The sequence below is a fragment of the Rhinolophus sinicus genome, chromosome 8 (genome assembly GCF_057876585.1).
Source record: "Rhinolophus sinicus isolate RSI-liver-muscle chromosome 8, RSI-T2T, whole genome shotgun sequence".
In the NCBI taxonomy this organism is placed as follows: domain Eukaryota; kingdom Metazoa; phylum Chordata; class Mammalia; order Chiroptera; family Rhinolophidae; genus Rhinolophus; species Rhinolophus sinicus.
Genome location: NC_142508.1, coordinates 71,823,289 through 71,842,080, shown reverse-complemented (window position 1 = coordinate 71,842,080; position 18,792 = coordinate 71,823,289). Strand labels below are relative to the sequence as shown.

The 18,792-nt window shown below is 36.1% G+C and overlaps 1 protein-coding gene and 1 non-coding gene across 7 annotated transcripts in view; both read right to left on the bottom strand.

The window, feature by feature from the left end:
* CNOT1 (CCR4-NOT transcription complex subunit 1) overlaps nt 1-18,792 on the bottom strand; it is a 77,346-nt gene that overhangs the window by 25,698 nt on the left and 32,856 nt on the right. For 2 of the 6 annotated variants that reach the window (XM_019754931.3, XM_019754957.3), the window contains exons 11-24: nt 15,590-15,760; nt 15,059-15,186; nt 12,676-12,916; nt 10,950-11,069; nt 10,101-10,223; nt 9,749-9,900; nt 8,333-8,483; nt 6,908-7,109; nt 5,711-5,857; nt 4,502-4,626; nt 3,976-4,262; nt 3,088-3,166; nt 1,070-1,300; nt 608-748 (exon numbers count right to left, since the gene is read on the bottom strand). In XM_019754931.3, the coding sequence (XP_019610490.1) occupies nt 608-748; nt 1,070-1,300; nt 3,088-3,166; nt 3,976-4,262; nt 4,502-4,626; nt 5,711-5,857; nt 6,908-7,109; nt 8,333-8,483; nt 9,749-9,900; nt 10,101-10,223; nt 10,950-11,069; nt 12,676-12,916; nt 15,059-15,186; nt 15,590-15,760 (2,298 nt within the window). The remainder of the gene's footprint in view (nt 1-607; nt 749-1,069; nt 1,301-3,087; nt 3,167-3,975; nt 4,263-4,501; nt 4,627-5,710; nt 5,858-6,907; nt 7,110-8,332; nt 8,484-9,748; nt 9,901-10,100; nt 10,224-10,949; nt 11,070-12,675; nt 12,917-15,058; nt 15,187-15,589; nt 15,761-18,792) is intronic. The other 4 variants (XM_019754948.3, XM_019754971.3, XM_019754937.3 and 1 more) reach the window with 2 other exon arrangements.
* On the bottom strand, nt 7,890-8,025 carry LOC141567778 (small nucleolar RNA SNORA50). The gene has a single exon (XR_012490607.1). It is a non-coding gene; the product is annotated as a small nucleolar RNA SNORA50 (small nucleolar RNA).

The following is an 18,792-nucleotide window of genomic DNA, read 5'->3' as shown; positions in this document are numbered from 1 at the left end:
AAAGACATTAACACCAGATCTATGTTTTCCTAAATTTCCACCTCTAGGAATCATCTGTAAACTTTGATCCTTCTTTTCCAAAAATGGTATTAAAGGCTTCATTTCAATTTCTCCTCCTACCCCCAATCAATTAGGGTGAGATTGTAAAAGACAGTACTTGCATGTATTTCAAACCACTTGTTTAGGCTAATCTTACTGGCTAAAACAGGCCATTTCCAAGTACTGGCTTAGCATCGCATCTTTGTCATTCCTTATGCTGTTCACAAGGTCTACCTCAATTAGGCACCTAATAAATGCTTTGAATGGGCTCTGGGAGGGACATGAGCTGTGACTAGAAGTACAAATGAAACCTTCCATCATGAGATCATAAACTTTATTTCAAAATGCCTGTAACTCACTACACAATACATTTAAAACTAGTGCTACTTAAAGTCTCCAAAAACCACTCGTTCTATATCCACATTCCCCTCATTTTGATTCTATTAACTCTACCTTTAAAGTGAAGTGAGTATTAAACAAGGTGCATGACAAATGTAAATCCCCCAACCTATCAGGATAAGAATGAAGAGCATTCATAGTGATATATAAACTATTATATCATGCTCACCTTTTGTGTCATATTCGACTGGGAGAGATTGTTGAAGATAAAAGCAATTTTCTCTTGAATATTTTCTGGGGGCTCTACAATTCTTTCAGTTTGATCTGTGGCCACAAGCAATGTATCTATATTTGTAGTATTAATAGAAGGCTAAAGAAATAAAGCACATAAAATAAATTAAAATGCTTACTTCACAAATCTCAGGGGGGAGATGTATAGATTCCTTTAGTATAAAAAATATACATGGTGCATATGATTGTGCACTGGAAGTGTTGGCAAGAATATATATTAAACTATTAATAGTGGCTGCCTTTGGGAAATTTGGGGAAGATACAAAGGGAGAAGTGCTGGTCTTTATTATCTTTTTTCAGTAGGCAAGTGTTGTTAATAAAATTAAAATACGTGCTCACTAATGCCCTGTAATTACAGCGTAACAAATCTTGGGAGAGAGAAAAAGATAGACCTACTTACTGGCACATCTTTCTTAAAGCTGACTCCAGTTGGCCTGGTGACTGTAACCGTTTTAGCAACAGTGGTGGTTGTAGAGGTGGTTACCATAGTGCTAACCTGACCAGCAAGTGGCGCTTTTGCTGGAACCTGGGCCTGGGCCTGGGCCTGAGCCAGTGCAATACTTCCAGGGGTTGTGATAGAGCCCTGCATTTTCACAGGAGGATCTCTCGATTGCTGTCCATACTCGATATACTACAAGGGTAGGGAGAGGAAAACACATTAAAAGACTTCTTAACAGAAATGGATGTCTTTTAATTACATTCCCCTCACTTCTGAGAGGATAGAAATCATTTGAGTACTCTTTTTGGTTCATCTACCTCCTTTACTCCTTGCCCCATCCTGGCCCATATTCCCAGATATATGCGTAAGTGGATACACCACAGACTCTTCAGGGGGTAAAATATTAGTATTTATGAAAGAACTAGTCTAGCAAAGTGACTTCCAAAAAAGCAGCCACAAACACCTGCATATGAGTCCCCTTAATACATGTATACTTTAAAACATTTAAAATTTATACAGTAAACTTATCTTTTTTATTGGATGCTGATGAGAAACCTAAGGCCTAAAAAACACACTGCAATTTGAGTTACCACTCAGCAAAGCTATTACTGCAAAACAAAAACATACTGTATACTGCCAAGTCAACTAGAGGGTAAGCACTGATACTGGGTATTCTAGGACAGGTTGTTCCTTTTCATTTCACAGACCAATAAACCTTGTTCCCACACACAAATTAAGACTAACATAGGGTTCCTGGTACTATTTCCATTCCAACAGTCTATACCTGGCAAAACAAAAACTACTATCTACATGTTCGATAACTATTCAAAAATGGGCATTTCTGAGTGGGAAAGACAACCTCTAAAGACAGTATAGCTCTTTACACTGACTAAGGATAGAAATACCAACAACGACCTCTCTCCCCCGTCCCCCTCTGGCTGTCTTGCTAACAGTGGGTGCTGGGGATCACTGTTCTGTGTGATCACTTTCATGCCACCACTCTTGCTCTCCAGTCTTCCAAGATCCATATTCCCGACTCTTCCAAATAAACGACTGTGGTTAAGCCTCTGATCTCACATCCAAGTTTGTAAAACTCTGCTTTCCTGTATAGATTTCAGTACTATAGTTTTGGTATATTCCCCCCAATGCCCTCACGGAAATGAATACACTCCTTCCTGCCTCCCACTCCATGGTCTCCTAGGTTAAGCCATCACAATAACCCTCCTACAAACAAACCGTGGGATGAGGTAGAAAGCACTGGACTAAATTATAATACGGAATTAAAAGGAGGTCAAATTCTGATCTTTCTGAGTCCTTAAAATATGATCTTAAGAGCCATTTACCTACTCTTTGTAAAATAAATATTAACTTTCTTATTCTCTATAAGCTTTGACCAACAGTAAGACAAAGGTATGCATGTTTACCAATAAGCCTAAAATCAATCACTAAAACAATAGTTTGGAAATTTCAAGATCATGTAAGATGGTTTAAAATGTATATTTTCTAGGTCCATTCCTCAAGGACTGCTTCCTTTTTAACAACTACCTCAAAAGGAATCAAAGCAGTTGGTAAGGAGGCTGTATTTTTAAGAAACAGTCTAGTCTTATATGAAATAGCTTTGAATTATACTTAAATCAGAGGAACAACTTTACTTATTTTTATCCAAGATTGCCATTTCAAATCCTTTTAAAATCAAGTCAAGTCTCTCTTGATAATAGTAAAAGATGTCTATTCTTCAAGAGCCATTATCAGGCTATAAGATCTTTTCTTAAATCAAGCAAAACCACTGCTTAGAAAAAAATAATCCAACAATGACATTTTTTATGACCTATTAATCTGCAAAATAAGCAACAAATAATATGTATACCTGTATCATGCCAATCATTAAAGTCTTAATGCCGTTCCCAGGGTCCAAAATCAAATTAAAATAGGTAACTCTTCCAACTACTAGAAAGGTTTTAAACATGGAAGATACTTACCTCCTGTAAATGATGTGGAAATTGCATAAAGTGACTGATAGAAGCCAAGTGCTGACAATACTGGGGATAGTCCTTCAATCTGCCAATAAAAACATTCATTCATTCATTATTTCATGTAAGAACAGAGGCAGCACAATAAACAAACACTTTCTTCCAAATGCCAGTCTAGGCATTTCTCCCATTCTACCTATGAAATACCTTACTTGAAGACAATATTAAAGGAAGAACACAGAAGCAGGGGGAGGAAATATTTATGAATTTCACTCCTTTTACATCCAAAAACAGTATCTGTGTTTTTTAAAGGGTCATGTTCATCAACAGGTGAATAGAAAAATAATTTGTAATTAATCTGTACAATAGGATACTAGTCAGCAATAAAAAGAAACTATTGAAACTACTGAAAAGCACCATGCTAAGTACAGTAAGTCAGATTCATAACACATTGTGTAGGATTCAATTTAAATAACACTCTGGAAAAGCTAGAGCCAAACAAATCACATCAGTGATTACCATGGGTTAGAGGTGGGGGAAGGTGAACTTCAAAGGGGCAACAAGAGAACTACGTGGGGGTCATAGATAATATTCAGTATGTTGTGTTTATGGTAGTTACACAACTGTATAAATTTGTCAAAATTCGAAGAACTGTACACCTAAAATGGTGAAGTTCACTGTGTATAAAGTAAACCTCAATAAACAAAAAACCCTGTGATTTCATACTTTTCCTACCACTTATTTGATAACTGTAATTGTTTTCACTTCTTCCTCTTCTACTTCATGTAGTCGTTAATATACATATAATGATGGGACATGGCAAGAACCAGTTGATAAATGAGTTATTATTTCTCCTTATATTAAAAAAGAAGCTTCACAGGAAACTCATCCACTCACCTATTTTTAAATCTATCTAGTGCAGCAATTCCGAAATAATACATTTTGGATCCAAAAGGCTTGCGTAAGGCTTCAAGAACATATCGCAGGGCCAGACCTAGTGCCATGTAAGTGACCAGTCCTTTTTCAATTATTCCACCAAACAGGCAGGCTGTTATATGTAACTCTTTATCAGGGTACTGGGGAAAAAACCGATATTCTTCAAACAAGTTCCTTAGCATACAATTAAATACTTCTCGTTCCCTCTTTATGGTAGAGTCTTTAAACCTCTGTAGCATTTCTAATACCTGGAAAAAGCAAGACAAAAACAATACACACATAAAGGAAACTTATTAAGAGTCTTCCTAAAATGCTCTTAATAGACTAAGCAGAATATTGAATGATAAACTGAGCTTAAGATAAATGTTAAGGTTTCAAAAGATGCATGACCTATCAAAGCACTTTGAGCTGGATTTCTCAAACCTTTGAAAGAGGCATTGTAAGATTTACCTAAACCATAAATATTTCGATCATCCTAAACACTCACCTCATCAACAGACATGGTTGGATGTGGTGGGTGATTATATATTCTCTGGAAATAGCTGTTGGCTTCATCATCTATCTCTTTACTAAAGTGCTGATTTGCCTCTGGCCACACCTGAGACAAGTCCGCTGTTAGAAACAGAAAAGCAACCAGTGGGCATTTAGGATCTTACTTCACTCCCCCATAAAACACCCAGAGAGCCAGAGAGACCAATATAGTTTTAATTTTAAGGGAAGAAAAAATAAGAAACTGAAGAAAGTATTACGTGGTCAAGTTTCAATATTCAAGTGTTCTAGGTATACCTAAAGAATTGTAACAAATGGCCTTACAACTACCTTAATATTTTCTTCATCAGGACTTTCATTACACCATGAAAGTCCACCAGTTCAAATTCACAATGCACTTACCCTTAATACAACCTCACTCGAGGTTAACAAGTCTTTACTACTTTATAATAAACATCACATTTAACACATAAGAATCGTCAATGCACGTGCACGACACACTGATGATAATACACACAAAGCATGCTACAAAACATAACACTCAGACAAGCCTTTCACACTAACATTTCCAAGTCAGTTGGTATACTTTCAAATCCTATATAATGAATATTTAGTCCCAACGACAAGAAAGATATTTAAGTCAATGATACCTATGTATTTACAAACAGGACTTCTGACTTTGAGAGAATAACTTACTAAGGAGGTGAAAACTTTAAAAATTGTTTAAATTACATCATATATATCATATGACAATATTTATTTCATATCACAATGCTATATAAATCTATAACCTTAAAATATAGTAATTAATTTTTTATAAACTTAGTGAGCTGAAACAAAAATCTGGCTGCTCTTGATGTGCTAAAAAACAACACTCAACAAAAATTTGGGGTAAGATTTTCCTTTTCTCTGTACCGCACTTTTAGGATAACACCATTAAGGATGCTACCGCTAACTATCATTTTGTTCTGGCAATCCAGATCAAAGGTAGAGTGATACCTCAAATTTTCATTTTAGTAACTCAAATTTGTGAACTTATTCCCACTGATCTAGAAGGCGCCTTAACATATGGCCCTACTAACAATATCTTAACATAAGTCAATGTTTTTGTCCACATAACTACAGGGACAACGAATTGGACACATAATCAAAAAAGTTTTATGTGCATCAGTCACGCTTCACAATCACAGACAACACTACCACTTACAAGGTTTCATCTTACTCTGCTGGAATGTAGGCTGGTTCAGTCCAGAGGTGCCCAGTTTCCTCTGTACAAAAGGATCGTTATTCACTGCAGGGAGTCCAAGAGCCCCAGTTCCTATACCAGTCAGGCTGCCTGTGCCAAGACCACCTACTAGAAAGAATGAAGCAGCCAGAAGTCTTGACTTTATTCATATCATTAAGTCTCTTACAATGTCTATTTAATTTTATCAAGAATCTAAACTGGTAAGAGTAGATGTAAACAATGTCAAAATTTCTTTAGCATTTAGAATTACTAGTTTGTGTTCTTGATATCAATAAGTAAAATTTTAACTGTACATTCTCGTATGTGATGAGATATAAGGTAGTCAAAATAACAGGAACTGGCTTGCTTTCCTCAGTGATTAAAATTGAAGAATTTCATGCTACTATCTTCTAAGTCAGCATGAGTCAGGACTTCTTACTCCTCCTAACTTGAGCAAAGACAGTCTTACAATAGTTAGGACTCTGCTAAGGCCTTACTAAGTAGGGTAAATATGGCTTAAATGAACAATCAGGGCTAGAATAATACAGCACAAGGATTAACTAGGTTACTGTCATTACAACCTAAAATCCTTAGGTTTTAATACTCTAAACTTACTCTGAAAATAAAAGGTGCAGATAGCTTAGAAGAAACAAGTGGGTCCAAAGGTGTGTGTGTGGGGGGGGAGTAGTAACCTTTACTTTGATATAAAGCTAAAAGTCAAAATATTTGTAAAAATGGAAAAGTTTTAGAGATTTACTATCATTTTCAAAGTAAGTGAAGTGCAGTAAAGCAGAACATACACCTGAATCTGATGTGTGAAGTATTTTCTACCTTTATTATACCAACCTTGGGTCATTCATAACGCTGTGAGCTCTTGATCTAAGCCTAAGTCCTTCAGAATTTGATTAACACACTTATTACTGTTTATATTATCATTTGGTAATACAGAATCCTTTCTGAATAATTCAACTAACTTTACAACTGAAATATCTTAACTGTAATTCAACTGAATTAATATTACATTAGCATGTTTTTCTCTTCCCAACTATGGATGTTACAGCAACTTTCACAATTAAGTTGAAGCAGCTTTCCTTATCAGTCACTCCTAATCCCTTGCCATACACTAAGGCACAATGAAAATTACAAATAATCTGCACCCCTCCCAACCCACACCTTTACCTGGAAGCTGTGATGAAAGTCCTCCAATACCACTGAATGCAGTTGTTTGGTTTGGGGTAGAAAGGGGTGGAAATGCTTTTGCTGGTGACTGAGGGGTACTGAATGCAGAACCCAAATTTGGAGGAAAACCCTGCATACTCTGGGTGTGAGGGGCAGCTGAACCACCTATACTAAGAGATGCCATTCCAGCAAGAGGGTCAATCTAAAGAAAAACATAAACATTTATTAAACATACTTCAAGCAAAGACAGCCATGTGACACAGGTAAAGCAATCTTTAGCAATAGTTCTTCAAATGCTTAGTAAGTAAATTGCAAAAACCCCACGCAATCATGATGATGCTTAAATCCCAAAATCAAGTCAAGTGTGCTAAGCTTTTTTTCTTACTATTATAGATGGAGTAGATTTAAAGAGTTAGCCTCTGCCAAAGTACCAGAGCCATAATGTTAGGGCTACAAAACTTCAAAAATAGCATTTAAGATGAATTACCCTGCAGCTATAATACTAAGCATTTAGCAGTGACATGGACACTTATTACATTAAGTCCTTACAATTTCAAATACACCCCTTTAAAACAAAAAGAATCTCTCATACTTATTTAACTTTCAATACAAAAGCATTCAAAATTAGAAATAAATCTTCCAGTCAAAACAAGTAAATCTAGTCCAAATCTGAAAATCTTGGGGGTTGGAGATTACATCTACTTTAATAAAAAAACAAAAACAAAAAACAAGGTATACTATTCACCAAGCTTTTAAAAAAATATCTAATAACTGCACTTCCAAGCTTCTTACTTTGTGGCATTATTTCAGATCTTCATGGCTGTAGAAAATGACATGCAAAATGCCTTTTCTACAGTAGCCAATGAAGAGTCACTAAATGCTCTTTTCTTAAACCCCAATCTGCTGTTCAATGTAGCTGAAAACAGAAGCGAAATATGTTGCTCCCACAAAGAAGGGAGTGGTTGGTGTCAGGGAGTAACTTAAATGTACCTTGTTTTTAAAAGAGCAGTTCAGTTGAGAGCTGAAGAGCCCCAGTTATAACAAGTCCTTATGCTCTAGCACTGCTGCTTGGCCCGTGAAGCTACAAACAAGACACATCAGGTTCAAAGGCAGTGCTTATTTCTCAGTCTAAGTTTTTCTTATTTTAAAAAGAAGCCCTTATTATTTATCTAAATAAGTTGTTTTAAATCTTTCCTCTTAGAGTCATGTTCTATTTAATGATTAAAATCTATTCTCAACTACAAGGCCTATTTATGGATCTCCTTTAAAATGTAGTAGTGGATGCGAGACATGCAGTTATCTAAAATGTAGTAAATTCAGACAAATTTTCCATTGAGTAGAATGTTAATGATAATGTAGAAGTTTACTCTATTCCAAGTCTATGAACAAATGCAGATGTACCAATTGCAGTGTTCATTCACTTACCTGAACAGGAGAAATGGCATCTAAACTGCTAGCACTAGGAGGGCGTCCTTTTGGCATAACTCCAGGTGGCGGTTGTCTGGCCTTATTCATAACATTACTGCAATTGGCTACCATGGTGAGGATGGTTTCTGATAACTCCTGAGAAACACTCCTAAAGGGAAAAGAAAAGTGAAAAATTATCACTTGTTATTCCCTAGAACACCTAAATAAACAAATCTGATTCTTTAGAAAATTTGCCAGAACATAATGGCTAAATTTCCACCATATTCCATGTGTTTGCATCTGTCATTAATCACTAGGATTTTCTGAGCATTGGCTTTCTCTTTCAAGTATCTAATTTATAGCTCTGAAACTAAACTTTTATACAGTACAACCAAAATATTTTAAAATACTCCCAAGAACAATCCATATCAACTACTTTGTCAAAAATTACACCCGAACGTGAACATATTGAAGCCAACAAGTGACTTTTACTTGTATACTAGTTTCTAATTGTCAAAGATAAGACATGCATTTAAGTATAGGTAAAAATACCCTACACATAATCAATAACTACATTTGGCAAGCACATAGAAAACTGACTGACTTCTAAAATGTCAAGTACTATGATAAATATTTAACACAAAAACCCACCTTCCTATCTTCGGGTGTTACTGCCTCATAAAACTGTGGAACCCTTTGTACGCTACGAACTCTAAACAAACCTGACACTGTCTTAAATCTTTACTCCTAAATTCAAAATTTTACTGCTGCCACTAAGAAGTAAAAGCTGAATAAAGTTTAGAGCTGAATAAATGAAATGGAGAACAGAAAGCAAGAGAAAAACAAAACCAAAAGTTAGTTCTTTGACAAAGTGAACAAAATTGACAAATATCTAGCTACAACAACCAAAGGAGACACGCTCAAATACTAAAATTGAAAGAGAGGGCATTACTATCATCAACCTTACAGAAAGAGAAAGATTATATAAGGATATAGTGTAACACAATTTATATGTCAGCAAATTAGATAACCCAGAAGAAATAGACAAATTCCTAGAAAGCCACAAACTACCAAAACTGACTCAAGAAGAAACAGAAAATCTGAATTGACCTATTAACAAGTAGATATATTGAATTAGTAGTGAAAAACATTTTTTTAGTTGACAATTCAGAAGGGAAAGACCAGCCTTTTCAACAAGTGGGACAACTGGATATCCACATGCAAAACAATGTAACTGGAACCCTATCACACACCATATACAAAAAATTAACTCCAATGGATGGTATGTATTTTATGTAGCAAAGCACTTTGAACTTAAAAACCACTGGATTATCTAAGCTGCTGATGCTGTTAATCATTCAACCTGTTCCCCCCAAATTACTATATAATTCAATTCCAGTATTAAATGGTCATTTTCAAACATGTTCTTCCTACCCTGCACAAGCTTGTAAACAGGCCAACATTGTCGCCAGAGTTTCTGGAGGAAGTTGAGCACTTTTGGGCTGATCTTTCTCTGGGGCAAGTCCACCCAAAATAGAAGGGCACCGTCTCTTTAAAAAAGTCATGCACGCCTGGATAAAAGGCTCCTGAAAAAGAAAAGTCTCTCAGTGTATTTGAAATTGATCTTAATTGCTTAAAGATAAACTGATTTCAGATTAAAGACTAAACACTGTGACTAAAATTCAGAATATAACACCATCTTCATTGACATTTAAAAGTTATTTTTCTTTAGCTATTTTAGCCATCAATATTTAAAATCTATAATGAATAGACAAATCCTGCTTACTCCGTGCTCTCGAATTTTATCTGTGAGCCACTTGTCAAGTTTGAGGTATTCACGACGTGAAGCAAGTGCAGCAAGGTCAATAACAAAGGCAAAAGGAGTACCATTTAGCAGCATTGACAAGGCCTAAAGAAAAAGAATATTAGAAACTACAAGTCAAGCAATTAAGTAATTTTCTGTTTCCTGCTTTTATTTCCACAAACAGTCTAAATATACTATTTTCTTCCTCATAATTTTTTAAACAGCTTAATCCTTCAATGGTAACATCAGTCCTTACTTAAAATAAGTAACATTTCAACCTGACTTTACCTTCCAAATAAACTTCACCCTGTGCTTTTTCAAATAACTCAACCTGCAGCAGAACACACGAAAGCATGAAAAATAATGTTACCCATTGTTTAAAATCTAGACTCAGGCTTATTCTAACCTGAGCAAAGCTGTAATGCCAGTCCTGTGCCCCTAGTGACCAAAGGCATCAAGAGTCGGACTACTGATCTAAAGATCCTGTTAATAACGCAAATGAAATTTGCAAAAGGGTCGAAACCCAAGCAGTTTCTCCAAAAATTTTCTCTCCCAGATTACATCTGAAAAGAGTGAATTATGATTTGCTTTACATAAAATAGCCTTTGCAAATATCATAGAAAACCAAACACAATTCAATCAAATATAAATGAATTTTGCCACTTAGATATTTTTACATATCTAAAACCACTCTGCTTCCACTTCCTTTCTACTTACAAGACAAAATTCTTAACTCTTTCTACCTTATTCCTAAGGCCATCTATATTACATACAAATGTTATTTTTTTATCAGTAATAAATAAAAGTGTTATTCTGTCATTCGAAGCTCACCTTCAAGTCCTGGGCCACGTCAAGTATTCGAGACAATTTGGCCTGGTCATACTGCTCCCCTCGCATGTACCATTCTGCCATTGCATGCATGATAAGTTGGCGGATTGAGGGAGACTGTCCCTAAGAAGAAAAAAATCCTGAACATTTTGCAAATGCCCAGCTAACTTTACTTGTTATTTTTATGTAAAACTGAGGCCTATCAGTGCAGGCATTTAAGCAGTGATTACAGTGACCTTCTTTGTGGGAAAGCAGTTATTTCCACATCTTGCAAATGAAGCCTGCCCCTCAACTGTGGGCCACAGTCATTAAATGAATTTATTTGTCCTGTACAAGTCTGCCTATGCATTTTCAAAATTAGAATAGAATATGATGTGAAAAGGGTACATCAAGTTTACATAATTCCTTAAAATTAAGTTACAAATTATTGGTCTATAAATAAAAACAAAAGTTTAATTAATCTCTCATTTTGCACGGTGTAGTGCTGTATCAGTATTTCTGGGAGTAGTGTTTGTACTTTCTCAATCTAGCTAGTCTCATAAATGTGAATGTTCCTATTTTATAATTATTCAATTTCCTTTTTTACCAGAAAACAGCCTGGCATTGAGGACTGACCTAAAGGTTTGCAACTGAATGATCTAAACAAATAGCTGGAATTTAGTGGGTATTTCTCATATAAGCAGTGGCAAAGCAATTACTATTGCTGTATTAAATCCCTTTCCAGAAACTTTCCTCGAGTGACAGAAGGTTCAATGAAAAAGTATTTTACCACAAGTGAGAAGATGGAGCTCCTTTTAGAAGACCCTTTCTACCTCACAGCTGTAGTAGTGAGAAAAGCATACAAATGTCTGGGGTGCAAACTTTTGGTTAAATGTTTTGTAAACATTCTGTAAAGTGTAAGTCTTCCATATATTAATAATTTGAGTCCCTAAAAATGAAGGAGCGCTAACTGAATGGCATGGAATTTGTTTCATTTAGAGATAGTCTTATCTGATTTTTTTAAAAAGAACTTGTATTAATGTAAACTACTATAAGAATGATTGAAGAAAAAAAGTAGCCCAAAAAGGCACTTAATGTAAAGGGGAAGATGACTGCTTTTTCTTAAACCTTCTACATTTGTCATTAAAGATGTAGGCTATTAGGAGAAAACAAATAAATCAATGGTCAAAAGAATATTTGCTTGTCAAATACATTTTACAAAATTAGAGGGTGAAAAGCTCAAGGCCTTGAATGATATTTCAACAGAAACAAAAATAACATTTAAATGCTAAACTTCAATAAAACAGAAAATAATGCCACTTAAATTGATTTGTGATCTTCTCCCATGCATTGTTAAAAAGTGATACACGAGTACCTTCTGGTTCTCTGATAAATGATTAAGCTCCTTACAGCTGTCAAAAGAATACTGGGGACCCTAACAATACAGAGCTTTCATAATACAGTACTGAATTCTTTAAAAATGTCTTACCTCCTTGCTCTCATTTTTTTTAAGGAGGGCACAGCTCACAGTGGCCCATGCAGGGATCAAACCACCAACCTTGGTTTTATTAGCTCCACGCTCCAACCAAATGAGCCAACCAGCCACCCTGAATTCTTACACTTTAATAACCATGTGACGCAAAAAAATAAAATAAGCTTTGTGGAAGTGTCACTTTCCCACACTGTCCTAGTCCCAAGATTGACAATTTCTCACTGAACATCCTCCAACAAACAGATGATCATGTCTTACCTGCCCATGCCATGCATAGTGCAAAATAATAGCAGAGTTAGGATGGTTTCCGAGGAAAATTGGCATCAGAGTAGAGATGAGTTCATGGCGCAAAGTGTGCCAGGAGGTGTTGATTTGTAGTAAGGCCAATACCAGCATATCTGGACAGTGTTTGATAGGGAAGCTGAAGAGCTGTTTGACTTGCTCATATTGCCCCACCTCTGCGAGTCTCAGTAGAGATTCAATCAAATCCAAGCTCTTCCTAACAAGAATGGAAGTAAGATACTCCATCAATGAAAATCTAAGTATACAAAATTCACTTCCCAAATAAGTAATATCAGCTATCAGGATAAAACCAAGTTGTTGTCATCTTTTAATATTTAAAAAACATTTGAATTGGTGCTGTTCCATCTCAAACATACATGCTTCTGTGTTATCAGACTAATTTCAAAGGCAGTCCAAATCAACTAACAGAATAAGTGATGAAGGAGAGAGGAAACCACTGTCCATTTGTGTAATCACTGATCCTCCTTACTAGAGATGCCAAATGTTTTCGTGATTAGTGAAAATAAATAAATAACATCACAGAGTTTAGGTATAGTAAAAACTCCAATATGAACATAATTTATACAGAAGAAAAATTCCACACAAAAATACAGCCTGAACACTTACTCTGGTTAATGCAAAGTTATAAACTAGTTATAAGCTCGCATGACTCCTAATGTCATGCAAGTTCAGAAGTCCACAGCACCTCCTATGAATTATTCTTTCCCCACAAAGCTAAATTTGGTTTACTTTAATCAAGCCTCAAGACCTTACTCCACTCTTAGTCCTTGGAAGCTATGGGGATAGAGATCAAATTAACCCCCCTGAGGAAACAGATACCTCATACCATGGGGTAGACTAGAGGATAAATGATCCTAGTGCTCTATCAAATCAATGTCAAAAATTGTATTTAAAAAAAGGTGGGAGAAGGAAAACTTACAGAATAAAAGAAACTGCATGGACCGTTTGTTTGGACTCTTAAATCATTCAAAACATTAAAAGACATCTTTGAGACAACCAGAGAAACGAAAGTATAGCTATATAAAGAAATTGCTAAATGTGATATGACTTTCAGTTTTATGAAATGGAAAGAGGTCCTCGTCTGTTGAAATAAAATGAAGATGATACATTGCTACCATGTTTCCCCAAAAATATTCTATTTTACTAAAATATAATACCTGGTCTCATATTAATTTTTGCTCCAAAAGATGATTAGAGCTGATTGTCTGGCTAGGTCTTACTTTCGGGAAAAAAGGGTATACACTTAAACTTAACGGGAGGAAAAAAAAAAAAAAAATCAACCAAACCTGCAGATTAAATGTTAGCTAGCACCTGGGAAAAGGGCACACTTTAGAACAAACCACTGCTTAGGTCAATCTTTCAGAACAGGGATCAGCAAACTACATCCACAAGGAAAATCCACCCACTGCCTGTTTTTGTTAATAATGTTTTGTTGGAACAGAACCACACCCAAATTTATATTGTGCTATAATAAAGAGTTAAGTAGTTGCTACAGAGACCATCTGGAAAGCAAAGCCAGGTGTTAACTATCCCTTTACAGGAAGTTTACCATCTTTTGTTTTAGAAGATTTGGCAATATCTAAAGGGCTTTAAACTGCCCTAAAACTACCACCCACAGCCAGAAAAATAAAAAACAATAATATCATACATGTCCCAAGTGTCCCGGCAGAGTATAGTTGGGGAAAAACTGAAATAGAAAGTAGATACTTTTGGGGACCAATCCAGTCCATGCCTCCTCCCTACAGCCATGTGTGCATCTCAACAGTAATGGAAGGGCTTTCACCATCCTTACACCTCACCTCCCCAGAGAGAAGCGATTAGAGTTCCATGAGGAACCTACTGGCCAGAGTCAGATTCTCCCTCAGAAACTTGGAATTGGAAGTCTGAGAACCTAGGTAATTTGGCTAAAAGTACTGGATTTGGTGAGTTGTCCATCTGGAACTACAAAGACAGAAAGAAATGAAGATAGAAAGACAGACAGAAAGACAGAAAGACAGAAAGAAAGGGCAAATCTAGAGAAGAAAGTAATCGAACACTAAGAGACATACACTACGAACCTCCTTCCAATGTTGATAGTTTCAGAAAATATCCAACGGAAGACTTTACAAGAAGAGAGATGTAACTATCTAGTAATAAAGGGACTAAAAATAGATTTTTGTCCACCAACAACCCTCTAAAAATTTAAGGTAACCAGGCTCACTAAAAATACGGTTTCATTTAAACCTTTTAACCATGTAGTTTCCCACTATTAATTTTATGTTTCAAAAAAGTGTTAAGTGACCCTTTCAAGAAAGGGTCTCTTCTTTTCTTTCAAGAAAAGCTAGATGGGAGTGCTTACCATGTGGCAATTTCTCGATTGTCATCCTCGGGTGGTGCTTTCAGAATATCAGTGGCAACAGTATGACAGGGATAGTCAGCAAAACAGAAGATCTCTGGATTTATAAGGGAATGCTGAATAAAGGAGAGCTGGAACAAGAGAAAAAAGTCATTACCACCATAACTGACTATAAATGCTATGAAAATCTGAAACATTGTTTCATTAGCCTAATCTTAATCATAAGGTTATTAGAATGACAATTTCCCTTTAAAATCTTAATTATTTGTTCTCTCAAAAACCACAGACAACTCAGACAGATGAAAGGTATATATAATGAGATGGCCTTGGAGACAAACATCAATAGTTTGATTTCTATATTTCAACTGAATCTGACTAATACTAAACTACGCCTATGTTCCTTCAAAATTCTCTTGCTTTTCTGAGCCACGCAAAACAATTTCTACTGTAAAAGAATATTTTAATCAATGAATAGATGGCATAGTATAAGTCATTATTTTGTTCCCCTTCTAGAACTAAACACCATTCATTTACCTGGCCTTCTGCATGTTTCCAAGGTCTATATATGAGGTCTACTGGGAACACTTCCATACCGAGACCCCTCTGAATGCCATAAACCACGTTATGAAGTCCTTTACTGTCACGAATTTGAAATCCAGGATGGTCGAGTTCATAAGTTACTTCCTTGAAATTCAAACTTGGGTTCTAAAAGAGAAAAGCATTTCAAAGTTGAATGAACGAAAGTGTACATATTTTGATGCTTTATCCAAAGAGCAAATTTAAATTTGAAGTTCAATCAAGATGTTCTAATTATAAACTCAAAATCATCTGAATCTTTCTGGCATTTCCAAAGAGACGTAGAAAGGTGAGTCCTTAATATTCAAAATGAACTGGTTCTACTACTACCAAGGTACTTCAACCTTTCAGTTCATGCCACACTTCAGAAGGTGTGAGGTGAGTGCATAAATGGGAACTCTCTCTTCTACTTGGTCCAGTGAATACTACCATCCCAACATGTCAAAAACAGTAACTTTTCACTAAGTGCCTTGTCTTTACACCAAGATTTTACTACCTTGGAACAAAGTGACAAAAATAAATTGATTATACCAAACACCATTCTTAATTAATTAAAGATCTCCTCTACAAGCATACTACTGTATGCATCAGGGAAAGTTGTCTAGATTCATCAAAATGACTGAAAATTACATTAAAAAAATGTTCCATGGAAAGGTACTCATTTTTAAGCATATGAGACTCCTTAGAGAAACACAAAGCAAAAGAAACAAGTTTATAGAAAATAATTTACCAAACACTGCACAAATAAGTACATTTTATGCTTGAAAGGAAAAAAGCTGTGCACATTTTGTATTTAAATCTCCAACTAAGAGGGCCGGCCTGGTGGCTCAGGTGGTTGGAGTTCCGTGCTCCTAACGCCAAAGGCTGCCAGTTCGATTCCCACATGGGCCAGTGGGCTCTCAACCACAAGGATGCCGGTTCAACGACTCAACTCCCGCAAGGGATGGTGGGCTGCACCCCCTGCAACTAACAACGGCAACTGGACCTGGAGTTGAACTGCGCCCTCCACACCTAAGATTGAAAGGACAACAACTTGACCTGGAAAAAGTCCTGGAAGTACATTGTTCCCCAATAAAGTCCTGTTCCCCTTCCCCAATAAAAAAGTCTAAGAAAAAAAAATCTCCAACTAAGGTATCACATCCGGTTTAGTTTTGGTCTAGGCAACTCCTTTTAACCCATTAAGACTTTAATGCTTTCTTTGTATATGGTACAAAGAACAAACTGACTGTCTTTAAGGCAACAATAACGTTTAGAAAACTATTTTTTTCTTTCTAAAATTTGTTTCAAAAACTGACTGCCACAGAATAGAACCATAAATGTACTGTTAAATACCATTATCCTAGATAGGTAAATCCACAGGCATGCCCCTCTGGATTCCTCCTCCCATCCTTGGTGGGCAATCGAAAAACAAATCACTGACCCAACATGTATCTGAAATTGTCTTCTGCTCCCTGCCTCCAAAAAATGTACAGAAAACTCTAATATACGAGAATAAAAGGGAAAAAGGAAGAAAAGAGGTTACTGATTCAATTATTCAGACCCACCGTGCAGGCACTAAATTTGTATCCTTTCACACTTCCTGAAATCAGAAAATAGGTTAAAGAAAAAAAAAGAAAATAGGTTCAGATAACATGGACTACCGTCCTTGTCTGCAGTTTTAAAAAAGTATTTTCAACAGGGCAATAAAATACAAAGATGAAACTACTGAGTGAAAAGGGCATGTTTTCACTTTTGCAAGACAACCACAGGATAAAAACATTAACTGGTTATCCGTAAGTGATGTTAACAGGTTTTACTTTGCTTTTCTTTTTCACTTTTCAAGTTTTCTACCATAATCAAGTATTTTCCCCCTCCATTACTAATGGAGAATCTGTTTGAACACCATAAATTCATATATTAAGGGGAAAAAACTGTTGTTAGTAGTAATATAGAAAACAAAATGATTTTCTATAACTCAATTTTACCTATGTTACAAAGGTGAAAATAAAATTAATAGAATATATGACCTGACAAGATACAGAGGGTGCCAAAAAAACATATACACATTTTAAGAAAGGAAAAAAACTGTATTAAAATTATAATACTCAATATATACTGATAACAAAAGAAAAATATAAGTCACGTTTGACTTCTTCAATTACAAGAGGTGTTCAAAATGGTTACCATCAGTGTAATTTTAATACAGTATTTTCCTTTCTTAAAAAGTGTATACAGGGCCGGCCCAGTGGCTCAGGCGGTTAGAGCTCCATGCTCCTAACTCTGAAGGCTGCCGGTTCGATTCCCACATGGGCCAGTGGGCTCTCAACCACAAGGTTGCCAGTTCAATTCCTCAAGTCCCGCAAGAGATGGTGGGCTCTGCCCCTGCAACTAAGACTGAACACGGCACCTTGAGCTGAGCTGCCTCCCAAATGGCTCAGTTGTTGGTTGGAGCATGGGCTCTCAACCACAAGGTTGATGGTTCGACTCCCACAAGGGATGGTGGGCTGTGCCCCCTGCAACTAGCAACGGCAACTGGACCTGGAGCTGAGCTGTGCCCTCCACAACTAAGACTGAAAGGACAACAACTTGACTTGAAAAAAAAAGTCCTGAAGTACACACTGTTCCCCAATAAAATCCTGTTCCCCTTCCCCAATAAAATCTTAAAAAAAAAAAAAAAGTGTATACCTTTTTTGGCACCATCTGTATATATGACCTGACACTTTATAAAGATCATAAATATGCATAAGTAGTAGTCTTTACTCAAATATTGTGTTTAGTTCTTTGACATTTTATGAACAAGACTGAAGGTATTACATCCTGACTTCACTACTCTCACACTGACTAAATTTCTTCTCACCCTTTTAATATCTAAAAGTTTATTCTTTTATGTTTTATTTAAGTATTTCGACATTTTAGGAGAGGTAATTTGGTTATCTGGGAGCCTATTACTTAGTTTGTGGATATTCCAGAAATGGAAGTAGTAAGATATGTCTGGATTTTTATTACCCCTATCCACTATAAGCAAGGTTGACAGGATTTTTGTTGCACCTTCCAGAAAACATTCAGAAGGCCCCTTTCTCCTCAATAATTTCTCACACAATCATTATTTGCAGTAAATTTGTCCCTCAAAACAAAAAAAACCACCAACAGCCTACCAAATCACCTCAGCCAGTGCCACTTGA